Source organism: Crocodylus porosus, unplaced genomic scaffold (assembly GCF_001723895.1).
Source record: "Crocodylus porosus isolate Cpor-Errol unplaced genomic scaffold, CroPor_comp1, whole genome shotgun sequence".
In the NCBI taxonomy this organism is placed as follows: Eukaryota; Metazoa; Chordata; order Crocodylia; family Crocodylidae; genus Crocodylus; species Crocodylus porosus.
In genome coordinates this window covers 142,651,897-142,666,271 of record NW_017728931.1, presented here as the reverse complement: position 1 = coordinate 142,666,271, position 14,375 = coordinate 142,651,897, and the positions used below count along the sequence as shown (strand labels likewise).

General features: G+C 48.4%; 1 protein-coding gene across 2 annotated transcripts in view; it reads left to right on the top strand.

The window, feature by feature from the left end:
• KLHDC10 (kelch domain containing 10) overlaps positions 1 to 8,060 on the top strand; it is a 31,461-nt gene extending 23,401 nt beyond the window's left edge. Inside the window, exons 5-10 of one of the 2 annotated variants that reach the window (XR_002102627.1) lie at positions 704 to 788; positions 1,727 to 1,793; positions 2,657 to 2,704; positions 4,795 to 4,934; positions 6,303 to 7,189; positions 7,647 to 8,060. Coding sequence is in view for 1 of the 2 variants with exons in the window: in XM_019543813.1 (XP_019399358.1) it covers positions 704 to 788; positions 1,727 to 1,793; positions 2,657 to 2,704; positions 4,795 to 4,934; positions 6,303 to 6,512 (550 nt within the window). In the remaining variant the exon portion in view is untranslated. Of the gene's footprint in view, positions 1 to 703; positions 789 to 1,726; positions 1,794 to 2,656; positions 2,705 to 4,794; positions 4,935 to 6,302 lie in introns of both variants that reach the window. The other variant, XM_019543813.1, reaches the window with a different exon arrangement.
• The last annotated feature ends 6,315 nt before the right edge of the window (positions 8,061 to 14,375 follow it).

Below are 14,375 nucleotides of genomic sequence, written 5' to 3'. Positions count from 1 at the left end.
GGCATCAGTCTGATCCTGAGTGGAGAGGCAAGACCCTCTGGCTTTAAGTCCCAGCAGGAGCATTGGCACAGCTCAGTCAAAGTCCTCAGTCTTGGCTGCAGCCAACACTCAGTGCCGCTGGGAAGGCTTAATAACACCCTGACACATATAGCAGAAATGAGGGCAGAGGCAACCAATGAAGCCCAGAAGCATGGGAAAAGCCATGGTAGAACATGGGCATCGCTATGCGTAGATCATCCCCAGCTAGTCGCTGTCCAACCTCTTCTTGAGCACTTTTAGTGTTGGAGAGTCCACAACTTCCTAGGTTATCTATTCTGCTGCCTCACTTCCAGTTAGTTTAAGATGAAAACCTGGTAAATTAACGAACAAGATTATATGACGTGGTTGCCTGTGGCAATGTGCCTTGCCTTAGGATGTGCCGTCTAGTCCCATGTTCCTACCTTGATGTCTTGTGGCTAATTTAACGCATCATGGTCCTCTTTAACTTATTCTCCTAGAGGGTGTGACCTGTGAATTTTGCAGTTTCTCTCTCTGCTTGATGAGTGCTTTCAAACTCCTGACTTGGGAGGGTAATTTTTAGGATCTCAGAGCTCAGGAGTATCAGCCTAAACCCCTGAAGCTAATCACTTTCCAGAATACTTCTTAGTAATTTGCTTGCATTAACATCCTGTGGTACTAAGTGTCTCTGGCTTTGCACCCTCAGGTATAGACATGAAATCGCACATGATGGCCAAAGAATTTATATCTTGGGAGGTGGAACTTCCTGGACAGCTTATTCCTTAGATAAGGTAAAGAGATTTGGACATATTGCAGTGCAAGGGATGGTGCAGGACAGGACACAGCCAGCCCGGTCTCCTTTGCCAACATGGCAATCTAGTCTGCTTGGGGAAGTTGATTGGAATTGGGTGATCAGAAAAGCGTATTACAAAAGCCTACTTGTTACAAGCTCACGTGGATCCTCAGTGACCACTGCTTTCTCCTAGAGTAACTTATTTTTGCTGGCCCTGTTGACAGAAATCAGTTTCTTAACATGACTAAAAGAAAAGATTATTTTCCTTAGGGCATCTCTGCAGGTGCATCATCTGTGCCCAGATACAAAGGTGCTGACTGGAATTGCCAAGAAAGAGAATTTAATGCAATTGGGTTTCCAGTGTCTGTGGGTTTTGTCTCCTACCCCCTTAAAATATATATTTTCATGGTCAAGGTTTCCTTTTGTTGTGGGAAGGAAATCAATTTTAGATGCCAAAATAGTAAAGAAAAGGGTTTGAAATGATGCTGCCTATTAAAAAGTCTAACGCCACTCAAACCTGTTCTTAACACTCTGGTCTTTACGTTCTGTATCTTCTTCCCCAAATAAAATCTTGCGTTCTAACTATTGTTGAGGGCTGGAGAGGATGTTGTTTGTTTTATTTTTAAAACAAGACTTGTATGAACAGTTTGGGTGTGCTTTTTCCATTCAGCTGTGGGATGCTAACAGTAGTTTTCAGTGTAACCATTATAGGTTGGAAGGTGGTTTTCTGATGATGTGGGCAGCGGTTTGATATCCTGGTCTTTTGTCCAAGCACAAGGCAGGGTTTGTTTTTTATAGGGGCCCCCTCAACTCTGCCCAACGGCAGTGAGATCAAAGGGGGCTCAGAACCAGGCCAGCACCTCTTCCTGTTGGTCACTGCCATATGTGGTACTACAAGAGCTGGCAGGGCTAATGCGTCCCCTCTGTCTCTCTTAGATCCATGCTTACAACCTTGAAACAAACACCTGGGAGGAAATTGCAACAAAACCCCATGAAAAAATAGGTGAGTTTGGAATTGCACAACACTTCCACTCCTATAAAAACCCAGGCAGCAGGTAAGATTGCCTCCTATCAAGAGACAAGGCCAGGATGCTTTAAAGCCTTCTTAGTACCTGCTGTGTACTAGAAGGCCTGCACTGCCTGAGAAACCCAGCTGGTTTGACCCCAGCAACTACAAATAAACTGTATCAGACAGGTTAGTAGTTTAACATCTCACCTTTCTCAAATTGGCAGCTTTGTCGCGTTCAGACCCTCCCTGGGGAGCGAGTTGGACATGTCTGTCACTTCCTAATTCCCGTCAGAACAGTCAGGCTATTAGTCACTAGGGAAGCCTGCAGAGTAAGGGTAAGGAGCTGTGTTATCCTGTAGTGGTCCAAACTGGGATGTGGTTCTGTGAGGCCCCCTTCTCCCCTCTCATTAGAGTGTAGGAGACTTTTTGGTGAAATTATTTTATTGGATCAACTGTATAACTGAGAGAAAAAAAACCCTTACTTCTCACGTATTCCCTGTACCATTTGAGGTTACAACTCTGATCTGCATTCTAGAGTTGAAGTGTTGTTAAAATTTAATTATGTTGGCTCTTGGGAAAGAAGGAGAGTTACAATTACTCAAATCTAGTGGGGGGAAAGAAACCCATTCTAAACTGGCTAATTGCTTGAGCCTGTTGAACAGGGTGGGATACAAGTCAAATAAATAAGTGACTTTGGGTGGTGTGATCATAATTTTAACTAGGGGATTGTTTTCTCTGAAAGAAAAAGTAGAATTATTCTTCAACTGGCTTGTGTCCTGACTGGCTCTCGAGTGGTTTAACTGAGATACCACAATTATCAGATGGAATTTGATAATTCTGTTTGTGTTTTTTTTAAGGTTTCCCAGCAGCTAGAAGATGCCACAGTTGTGTACAAATAAAAAATGGTAAGGACAGCGGTGGATGTGCCTTCTGAAGCCACATGTACATTGAGCACATATACCAGTAGTGGTGTGAAATAGCGTGAGGGTCCAGGCTCCCTGGCAGGTGATCCAAGAAGCTGTGTTTTGGATCTTAATCTGTTCAGCTGCAAATGAAGGAACAATCCTGTAAGGTGCTTGGCATCCTTCACTCGCACTGACTTCAGTGGAGTTGAGGATGTAGCACCTTGTGGGATTAGTCCCTGTGTCTTATCAGCCAGCTCAGAGGAGGATGAGACCTCTATGGGTCACACTGCTGTAACCAGCTGCTTTAAGCAGGAGTCTGCAATACCCATAGCAGCTAAACTGCCTGAAAAGTTGAGCTGTTCTCTGAACTGTCCTTGTGCCGTTGGGACAAGAGGTAAGGAGCGCATCATCTTGTTACAGCCAGGGGGTGGCAACCTTTCAGCAGGCCAAATTTACGCAGCACTGTGCTCTTCAGGCCAGAAGTGGGCACTAGATGGTGGATTCTTGCGTAGATGTGCTTGGCTGGCTGTAGTTTGCCAACTCCATTTTTACACTATCAGGTTTCTGGAACACACAGGACTTCATTTGCTGTGTTATTCCAGAAAATCCTGAATTAACATGAGGCCATGGGCATGTGACGACACACCAACATGAGAAAGATGTGAGCCCATGATTATAGAATCATAGAAAATTCAGGTTGGCAAGGACCTCGGGAGGTCACATCTAGTCCAACTGCCCTGCTCAGAGTAGGACCAGTCCCAACTACATCAACCCAGCCAAGGCTTTGAATAGTTGGGTCTTCAAAACCTTCAAGGATGAAGAGTCCACCACCCCTCTGGGTGACCTGTTCCGGTGCTTCACTGCCCTCCTGGTGAGAGAGTTTTTCCTAATGTCCAACCTAAACTTCCCTTGCTGCAACTTGAGACAGTTTCTCCTTGTTCTGTCATCTCTCACCACAGAGAACATGATCCCTTACTCCAGTATTACTGGCTTGAATATGCTATAGGATGACCATGAGGAAAAATCTACTGTAAAATGATAGCAGCGCACCTGTGTGTGTCGTGTGTCCACGGCTAATCCTTGCCTAGTTGTTCATTCAGGGCAAATTAGCTGGGTCCTGTTCTCTGGTCACCTAGTGGCAAGGTGCAGGTTCCCAGGGATATATGCTCCTGTCTGCTCTGGATCACCTTCTAATTTACGTCTCCGTGCTAAACCAATGCAAGTCAGACCGGTTCAAAAATGTTGTATAAGTGCAGCTGTATAACTGACTGTCTGAAAATATTTATGCTTGAACATGCAGTCACCTCGATATAGAACAACACATGTCCGCCATAATGCACTTCACAACCTAGCCAGCATATGCACAAATGACTTCCCTCCTTCACACTTGTTGTTGATCAGTCAGCTTTACTGCCTGCTACATGAAAGGAGGCAGAGCCAGTGCTTTGCATTGGAAGTGTTTTAGAAGCAGTGTCATTGGGGATGATCTGTGCAGGAGGCTTGTCCTGCTGGTGTATGGATCTCGGAGCTGCATGTGACTTGGATCCAGAGGCAGGAGAAGAGCTGCTCTTGGAAAGTGTGTGTGTGTGTAGACATATTGCTGTCTCCTTCCTGCCTTCTTCAAATTATCTTGCTACACATCTCTTTCTTGGATCCACGGCACAGTGTGAAATGCATCTCAGGGGCAGAGGGCAGCATATATAAAATGCATACTAATTTAAGAGTGACTGTCTTTTAAAAAGGAGGAATGCTAAATATGGCTGCTATGTTCCCACTTCCCAGTGAGGGAGGTGTGTCAAAGTACTCAGCTGTTTGTCACTGCTGGATTGCCATATGGATGTTTAAGAAGGCTTAAATGGTCTGTACATATGAGAATAGGGGATGAGTCCTTGTGAGGTAGCCTATACCATGGTGAGAGTTTAAGAAACAGTTCTCGCATTGGTCTAAAAGGGGCATTTATTTTAATCCTGATTTTTCTAGAACAGCTTTAGTAATAGGATGTGCTATAGCTCTCAGATGAGCTGGTGATAGCTACTCCCTCTGCTGGGTTAGTCTTTTAAATACTACGGGTTTGTTGTCCCTTCTTACAGATGTGTTCGTCTGTGGCGGCTACAATGGAGAAGTGATCTTAGGAGACATCTGGAAGCTGAACTTGCAGACGTTCCAGTGGGTGAAGCTCCCAGCTGTCATGCCCGAACCAGTCTATTTTCACTGCGCTGCTGTTACACCAGTAAGTCTTCTGGTCTCTCTCTTCCCAACCTAGACCTAGATTAACTCATTCACTGAACTGTTCTGCAGTCCATATGAACCAGGTGCATTTGGCAGCCTAGACAGGATTGTGGCTTTAGGCTGCAGGGTGTTAAGCGGTTGATCTCAATGCAGAAATGATTCAGCAGGTGGTGGAGACTGAGGCCAGCCACAAGCCATTGCTTTCTGAGTTCCCTTTTTAGCTGCCATTATACCTGAAGCACAGCAGTCACTGGCTGTCACAGCATATGGCCTGCAATACTGAGAGCAAGGGGCTCTTCTTGCTGTCAGACTAGATAAGAATTCTTATGTGAGCCTCAGGCATCTAGTATTAAACAAGAAAACCAATCCTGTTGCTAAGGCCTCCCCCTGGAGAGAGATCACGGATTCGAAGAGTTAGGTTAATGTTGTCTTGATGGTACATTCACTGTGCTCTGGAAGCAGGCTGTACAAAACAAGCTCCAAGCTTACTGAGTTTTTAGCAGGCATGGTGGGTCATCCCTAGGATCTGTAGCATAACCATCTACTTCGTGGTCTTGGAAAATAAGGTTGGATGGGTCCTCAGAAGGTCATCTTGCCCTCCACATCCCCTGCTCAAGACGGGACCACCCTTGTTTGAATTACTGGAGGCAAAGATTGGTCTAAACAACATGCGGGGATGGAGAGTCCACAGCTTCTCTAGGGAAGCTGCTCCTGGGTTTAACCATCTTTGCAGTTAGAGAGTCCTTCTAGAAATCTGAGGGACTCCAGTGGGACACTTGAGAGTAAGGATTGTGGGCTATGTGTAATCCCTGGGTTGTTATTACAGGGCTGTAATCCCATGCACTACCATTATAAGGGTTGTCATTTAAATTGTTCTTTTTTATCAGCTGCATCCATGTCCCTGTGTTCCTGGGAGAGAAAGTTGTGCTCCCTCCACTGGCTGATCAGTATCACAGCACATCATTGTAACAAACTCAGAATGACTCCTTGGCTAGGGACAGAAATGATACACAAACTGGCATAAGTGATCGGAAGCCGGTTCAAATCTGTAACATAACAGAAGTTCAGTGCACAGGAACTGCTTTCAAAAGGTCAACACCAGTTTAAGATAAACCTGATGGATGTATCAGACTTAACTGATTTAGGTTAAATTGCTTTATTGACTTCTGTCCCAGATCCCCTCCAGATTCAAGTTAAGCCACAGTCCCCCAGCATCCCAGGATGCTTTGCATTTCCCCCACAAACCCTGGCAGCAGTGGTCTTCTGAGAAGGGCCTGCTCTTTCAAAGCGCAGCCCCAGCCCAACCCACTGTGTATTTAGCTCCATACGTGACCTGGTGTAACACCCTTCTTGCCCTGTTCCCCAATAGGCCGGCTGCATGTATGTCCACGGCGGGGTAGTCAACATCCACGAGAACAAACGGACTGGCTCCTTATTTAAGATGTGGCTGGTAGTACCCAGTCTGCTGGAACTGTCATGGGAAAAGCTGCTGGGCTACTTCCCTCATCTAGCAAAGTTCTCCAGGTCTCAGCTCTTGCACTTGGGACTCACACAGGGACTCATCGAGCGGTTGAAATGAGACCTCCTTGCTTGTTCGCCCTCTGCCCTAGAAACACTACCAGAGAGAGGCCGTTCCCCTCCCCTCTCTATTTATGGGTACCACAGATGAAGACCGGCCAAGAAGACGGGAGGACGTGCTTGATGCTTCGCTCGGCAAATCTCTCGGATGCCTTGTCTGCAAACTCTTATTTTAAGTGGATGGAAACCGGCCTTTTATTTATGGATCTGTGTAAATCCACCAGGAATGAAGACGCTTTTCCCGATTCATTTGTCGTGTTGCAGCCACTAGGATGCTTTTTGCATAACGCTTGTAGCCTCGTTGGGGGTGGGGGAGGGGCTTAGGAAATGCTGCGGCTTACGCTTACCCATGGTGTTCTTTAACTTATTGTTTCTTGAGACATATATTTAACCAAGCAGAGGACAGGAACCGCTGCAGCGCCACCGCATCCTGAAGGAACAGTCGCAGTCCGTGCCCTTGGCTTCTGGCGGCATTCGGCCTCCTGACCCCTGAACTGGCCTTGCCTCTGCAAAACGTCCGCCCCCGTCTTCCCCGAAGACTTGCATGTGTTACGGGCACGTCCTCATCCTCTTCTGAGTTCTAGGAGATGACTGGTGCATTGCAGTAGAGGCAGGGAACGGAGATCTTCCACGCTGCTTTTGAACTCCCACTGCTGTTTGTAGTGGCGTTGAGGAAGGGTAATTGCTCCTTCTCTTTTCATGCTGAAACATCAGCTTAGCAAGGAGTGGGGAAGCTAGAGATTTCTGCTTGTGCAGATGACTGCAAGGCTCTCTTGCTGGGTGGGAAGGGGTGGCGTGTTCTTAGGAAACTTAACCATATGGATTTTAACACCCATGTAACCTGAGTGTTTTCCTGCCCTCGGTGGCCAGGACATGGTCCAGCTGTGCCAACTTTGTATCAGTTGCCTGTCTTTTCCTCTTCAGCGTTGGATTTTTCTCTCAGTAGCTGGTCAGTTGCCTGTTTTACTCAGCTGTGGGTTTTTGATGACTCGCTCCCGTGGATGTCCATTTTCTGAAGAGCTGGAAAATCAGCGCATCTACCTTCCCGGGAAATGTAATGCTGTTTTCAAAATCGGTGGGGAGAGATATTGTTTGTCCTTTGCTGTGAATCGTGTTTGCCTTCCTCCAAATTCAGGAGAGGAAGAAACGTCGCTCTTCTGGGTCTCTTGTTCCGACCTCACCGTGGAACCTGGCTCTAGAGAATGCAAACGCCCGGCCCTCGAAACGGGAGCACCTGAGTTTGGCGGATCCTGGGTTTGAACAAAACAATTTTCGACCATTTTTAAGTGCCTTTTTAATTAGCTTTCCCAAATAACCCCCTGCCACCTGCCCCTTCCCTCCCCCGGTGAGCGGGATGGGGCGCTTTTATATTTTCCTTTTAAGACGTTACTGTAGAGGCAAAGAAATCATAGTAGTGAAATCATGCAGTTGATCTGCATCGGGCTCCCAGCTTTGCTCATTAGGGGTCACTTATTGCCCAGCATGCCAGATGTACCAAGCTCTTTCCCATGGTCAGTTTTAACTATATAATATAACTTCTTTCCAAGGCCCCAGCAAAACAAAGGATGGCTCCTTTTCAGCCACATTGTCCTCTGGGCCCTTGCAACTCCAAAGCCTGCTGCTGCTTGCTCTTTGCTTTTGTGTTGTCCCTGTCCCTTCCATTATACTAGCAAGGAAAAGTTCAGTGCCACTTGAAGCCTGCTCAGCCGTGACAGGCTTGATGTCTCCCATGTGCTTCTCACCTGTGCTGGTGGTGGACTGTGCTGGTGTTGTGTGATCAGCATTTAGACCCAGAATGTTTCCATGTTTCTTTCTCGCCGCCTCTGTTCAGCGGTGAGAGGAGGCCCCCAGCGGGCAGACAGTGTTCGTGGGTGGAGGGAACGTGCACATGGCTTTTTCTTTAAATTTTCTAGCCTCTCTCTTGGTTCTGATCTAAGCCACAGCGTCCGAAGCGTCTGCCAGGTGCTGCTGATGTGTGCTGAGAGGGTGTGTACAGCTAGGAGTCAGGTGAGCCCATCAGTACCTGGCTGTCTTGGCGGCTCTTGGAGTCCTAAGAGGACTAGTCAATGAGCCCTCAGTTCCTGAGCTTCTGGTGGTTTTCTACTGCGTGTAGCATGATCCTCAGGCTGGAGAGCTAGAGAGACGCTTAGCTACTCTGTCAGCTGTCTGATGGTTCCCTAATGGCTACCGTCTTCTCTCTTGGTGCAACGTCCACACTGAGCCTGTGCCTTTTGGCCTGCAGTGTAACTGGGGCCGTCTTGCACAAGTGGCTGACTTGCAAAAGTGCAGCCTCTTCCTTCCCACATCCCCTTGCTGCTCAAGCGCTGGGCTGCATCTTTCAGGGATAAACGGCTCTACATCAGTGCTCACCTGCTCAAATCTCTTCTTGGCTGAAGTGGCCTCTTGGGGACTCTCTAGGTTGGAATTCATTCCCGTGTTTGCAGGGGGGGTCGTTCATGCCTTGATCCTTCAGGCAATGCATCTGTGCAGCCTTGCAAAAGCCTTTTGCTGCCAGCGCCTGCGACCTGCTGGAAGTGCGATGCCTTCACCGTGTCTGGGCGGAGCATGAAACACGGCTTTATGTTGAAGCTGGGCTGGAAGTCCTCGCTGCCCCTTGGATGCGCAGTTAGGTTCACTGAGTGCTCCTGCACTAGCACACGGGGCCAGTCCTGCTAATGGCTGGGTATCTGTCCCTTCCAGTGACCTCAGTGGGAACTGAGTGTGCTCAGCCACTTCAGGATTGAACTGGCTTCATCCTCTCCTTCATCAGCTGCGTCTGCTCGCCTTACACTTTGGTCGCTCTCCCTGCATCTCCTCAGCCCTTGGATCAAGTGAAGCAGGAGTGCTCCTGCACGTGAAAACAAACTTGTCTCTCTGAGTTGGTGAAATCAAGGAGCTGGCCCCCTGATCTGTGCTAGCTTGTGTTACCAAGCTCTGGTGGACACCGTGGACAGCGATAGGATTGCCTCACTGCTGTCCCACTTCTGAGGGAGAAGAAGAGGCAAGAGAATGGCTCAGACGAGCTGCTTTTGTGTCTCTGAGAAAAGGGGACTCGAGTTAAAACAAGCTCTTGGCAAGGAAACCTCTCCCGGTTGTAACAGTTAATGACTGAAATACCAGTCTGTCTCCAGGAGCTCCAGCAGCGCTCCCTCCCACGCCCGTTACCAGTACGATTCTTTACCGGGGCATCTTGGTATTCAGCGTGGCCACTCGTCCGATTTGGCATCCAGCAAACTTTAATCCTAATCCCAAGACTAAACATCAAATATTACGATATATATCTGATCTGACAGGCAGCGTAAGAGCTTTGTAGTGACTGTCGTCAGTTGACCACCCCTCTGATCCTTCGCGGGGTGTGTGATATTCTTGGGTGTCTTCTGACCGAGAGGCTCCTTAGCGTTGCTGTTGCCGAAGAAAACAATATCACATCTCTTCTTTCCCCCCCACCTTCTCTGAGGTGCGAAGTAACAACTGCAGCATTTAGTCTTTTTTGGCGACTAAATTAATTCTGCAAGAAATGCTGCTGGAGCGACAGCATGGCCAACCTGTTCTCAGAGCCGTCCCACCATGCCCCGTACACCACGCCGGGGGCTCCCCGGGGACCAGGGAGCAATGCCTCGCACATGCCATCCCTTCAGAGTCCAGCCGGGTGGGTTCAGGTTCAGCGTAGATCCACTGGCAGCTGTTTCTTTGCTCCTCTTGTGCCCGCGCCCTCAAGTCACTGTGCTGAATGGGGAGGGCGGTCATCTTGCGTGCAGCTGCGAAGGGATCACTGTACCAACCCAAAGGCCTTTTTCCTGCCTAAGTTCAGAGCAGCAGCCGATTCACAGCTCACCCCCGACCCTGCCCTCTGGATGAAATGTGCCAGCCGCAGCCATTTCTAGCCCTTTCAAGGGCTGGTCACCATGTGTGTCGATACGGTTCATGGGTGAGGCAAGAACAGCTCCGCCTGGTGCAGGATGCTTCCCAGACCCAAGGTCAGGTCCTCTACTGCAGCAGTCTCTCTAGTCCCTGGAAGCCGCAGGCAGATGCATGGGACAGCGCTCTAGTACTATTCACCTAGGGATACAAAGTCCAAGCAGACGCTTGCTTGGATAATAGGAAAAGCCTGCTCTGCGAGAGCCAGTGGGTGCCCATTTTTTAGGGGGTGGGGAGGGGGTTGGGCGAAACTCCATGCTTGCCTTACTTTCGGTCTGCAAGTCCCGTCCTGTGCACATGTGTGGTGTGGGAGTCTGTGCATGCCGTCGCCGGTGGATGTCCTTTCTCGACCTGCCTCTCTCGTTTTTCGTGCGACTGAATCCTGTGTGGAGCTGTGCAGGGGTGGGCGGAGGGCTGCGAGCTGCACAGATGTGCTGGCCTGTATTTATGTACCTTGTCAGTGTTTTTGGCTGTTCCCCCCTTTTTTTGTTTTTGTTTTTTTTGTTTTGTTTTTTTTAAAGCTCTGATGAATAAACCTGTCCAGATCTCATGCCTTGTTTCTGCACCTCGTCCCTTGCCTCTGGTAATTTGTGGTCCGGAGGTTTGGTCTTTACCAAGGCTGTGGGTCAACCCAGCAGCCTCATCGTAACAGATCAGCTGTGTTTAATGAGAAGAAGAAGTTTCTAAACCCACTTACCGAGTGATACAGAAGCCACAGCTGCCAGATCACACCTGAGCAAGTATTATAAGATGGTAGTATTGGAAGGGACCCTGCCCTCCCCTTACAGGTGACCCAGGAGGTCACCTGTAAGCCAACCTACTGCTAAGGACAGGGTCGTCCCTAATTAAACCATCCCGGCCTCGTGTCTGTCCAATGTGCTCTTAAACACATCCAAGGATGGCGATTCCACAGCCTCTCCAGGTGGTCTGTTCAAATGCCTGACCACCCTCATCATGAGAAATTTCTTCCTAATCTGCAGCTAGAAGAGCTGAGTATGTGAGGGCCTCCTTGGAAAGAGAGCTGTCACCTGAAATACATAAAACTTTCTACATGTCCATCATCTTAAGCCTCCCTGGCAAAAATAAAAGTTGGTGCCTGTGTCTCCAACTAAGTTGGGCTTGGTGCTGTTTAAGACCATTGCTCCTCATCTGTGCCCTGTGGCTACTGCCAGAAGACTGCCTCTTCTTATTCCCACACCCCACAAATAAGATATGCACCTTGTTCATTGGTCTGCTTTCCCAAAAACAAGATTTCTCCAATGTTATGGTTGCCTTGAGCAGGTATGGAGCTCAGGCAGAAGTTATTGTTTTCTCCCTTTCACAACTGCGTTAAAGCAGCAGCTCTTGGCTGCTCAGCTAAGAGCTGCAACTGCAACTGCTGCTGAAGACCGGACTCCATGGGGGGGGGGCTAGGATTTTGAGAAGAGCTAAAACTAGTCACCAGGATTGTGAAAGAGGAGGAGACACGGGGTGGATAACAGAGCAAAATTGCTGAAGAAAGGATAGTTTGATTAGTAGGTCATTCCCACCTCTGGAGTGAAGAACAAGTAGCAGGATTCAGGTAGATTATGAGTCATGCCTGCACAAATAAAAAAGCCACTGCTGTTGCCAGTAGTTTTTAAACTAGGTGATCACACCCAGGCATCCCACCCTTGCTCTAGCCTGCTGGACTCAGTCCCTCCCTCCATGTAGCTGCTGGAGGGAAGAGGAGAGTAAGCAGCAGCAGCCATCTTGCAGTGTCTCCATGCTTCTATTCCGAGGAGAAAATTCAGCTTCCCGGTTTGAGAGAGAATCCGTTTTGGAAGGCTAATTTTTGGGAGAAAGCTGTGTGGTACGCAAATAAGCACAGGTAGTCCATTGCCAACCTCCCTGTAACCACTGAGGGAGCAAGCAATTCTCACACCTCCAATGCTCTTCTAAGTTGTGAGCGCATCCATTTTCCATAAGGGAAATGGGCAAACTTGTTAGTCTGGCTTGGGGACAGTTCCTGGATTGCAGGTTGCTTTTGGCTCCTTTTCAAGAGGGGAGCTCAAGCTCACTAAATGCAAGTCCTCACTTGATTTTTGGGAAATATTTGATCTTGCCCTTACCCTGCTTATGCTCTTGCCTGAGACTCTAGGCACAGAAAGCAGAAGGGGTTTTCTAGAACAGCTGGTTCAGAGAGGCCTGAACTTTTGGGAGGTAATAACTCACTGTTCAGACATTTATCTGATGGAGTAGGTTGTTGGCTACAAGAGCTTCCATTTCCCAGTCACTTGGTTTAGTCTAAGGGGGCTACTGGCCCTGGTGTGTGGAGGATGCTAGTCCACCTGAGCCAGCCCCATTTGCTTGAGTTCTTCCCCTTTAGTCAAGCCCATAGGTGTGAGCAAGGCTGGAGTTTCACTCGGGGCTTTCACCGTTTCCTCCCCTCATACAGGTTTAGCTCTTCCATCAGGACAAGCAGCAGCACCTAACCCAGCTTTGCTCACTCCAGATTGCCTCCTGGCTCAAGAAAGCTAGCAAACTACACAGCTGCAAAACAGCATGTTTAAGTGAGGTGCAGGCTCCTGCTTGCTTAGAGAAGGTAGTCCTAGATGTACTGGCTGCTGTTTGAACATCTTGGGGTTGTCAGCAAGAACCAAAGAGAGAAGGTGGCGTGGAAGCATACATTTTGATCCCGAGCAGAGCTTGCTGCCAAGATAAGCTATTCCATTTAGTGACTAGTCTTTCCAAGCTCAAAGCTGGTACTTCCCAGCCTCTCAGCAGGACCTGGATGGATTAGGTCAAGCAAGGATGCCCAGAGTCTCCATAGGGATCTCAGCTATACCTTGACCAGGACAAGGATAAGCCTAACTACCAGCACCAGATGGAGATTCCCCCACTTAGAGGAGCCTGGGGCCTTATATGAACTATTTGGCACTTCCTCCCCTGCAGTCACTTAGCATGAGGCACAGCGTGTATTTTTGCCTTTAGTAGGGGAGTTGAGGTACCCCACAGCATGGGAAGCAGGCACCATCCTCTTAAGTCCTGCAACCTAGGAGCCCTTGCGTTCAGATACCAGTTTAGTGCTATAAGCCTCCATTCTAGCCCAATCTTGAGGGAGGAGTGCTAGCACCATCCCTAGAAGAGACTACAAGTCAGTGAATGCAGGATTTTTAGTCACTTGCACAGTGACTGTGCAGTCAGAAGGTGGCCTTGTTGTCATTACCGTCTCAGTGCTACAGGGGAAAAAAGAAAAAACTACTATAGGAAGCAGCATCTGTTGACCTGAGGACTGGGAGACCAAGGCTTGGTGGTCTAGAGGACCTATGGGTCATGGCTTTTTTGTGACTACCCAGAAACAAGCTGTGCACTGCAGTAGTATAGGCAGGTACAGCAAAGATACTCAAATCATTGCCCATCCACAAGCAAGATGCCCCCAGATCCCCATTTTTGGGATGTAGGGCAAGTTAAGAGCATTCTGCAGATTCAAGACAGTGTTAGCAGACTGCAAGCTCAAAACACTTGCATCATCTTGGGCACCCAGTGCTGAATACATGCAACCTGTCACCAGTGGCTACTTTCGGTCACTTGTCCACCATCTAGTTCTATTCACTGCCCACCTTCCCCCTCCTGCTCTGCCCGGAGGAAGGTTCCCTTACCCCACCTCCCCTTTACTACAAGCTGAACTTCTACAAGGGTAGCTTATGCTCTGGGGAAGAGGCAGGGTGTTTTTGGAAGGAGTTGAGCAAAGTTGCTAAAGGGAGCTTCTGTGTGCTGAAGAGCTCCAATACATGTGGCAACCACAGCTCCTAGTTGGGCACCAAAACATTTCCTTAAGGAGAGCCAGGGCCTAAGAACACCAGCAGGTTTTTGGATACCTGGATTTACAAGCAAGGAGACAAGAGAGAGTCAGATCCAGGGACAGCATGGCTCTAGTGGAACAATCTTATTTTAAACTGCAGGTAGATATGGAAGTAGCTAGGTA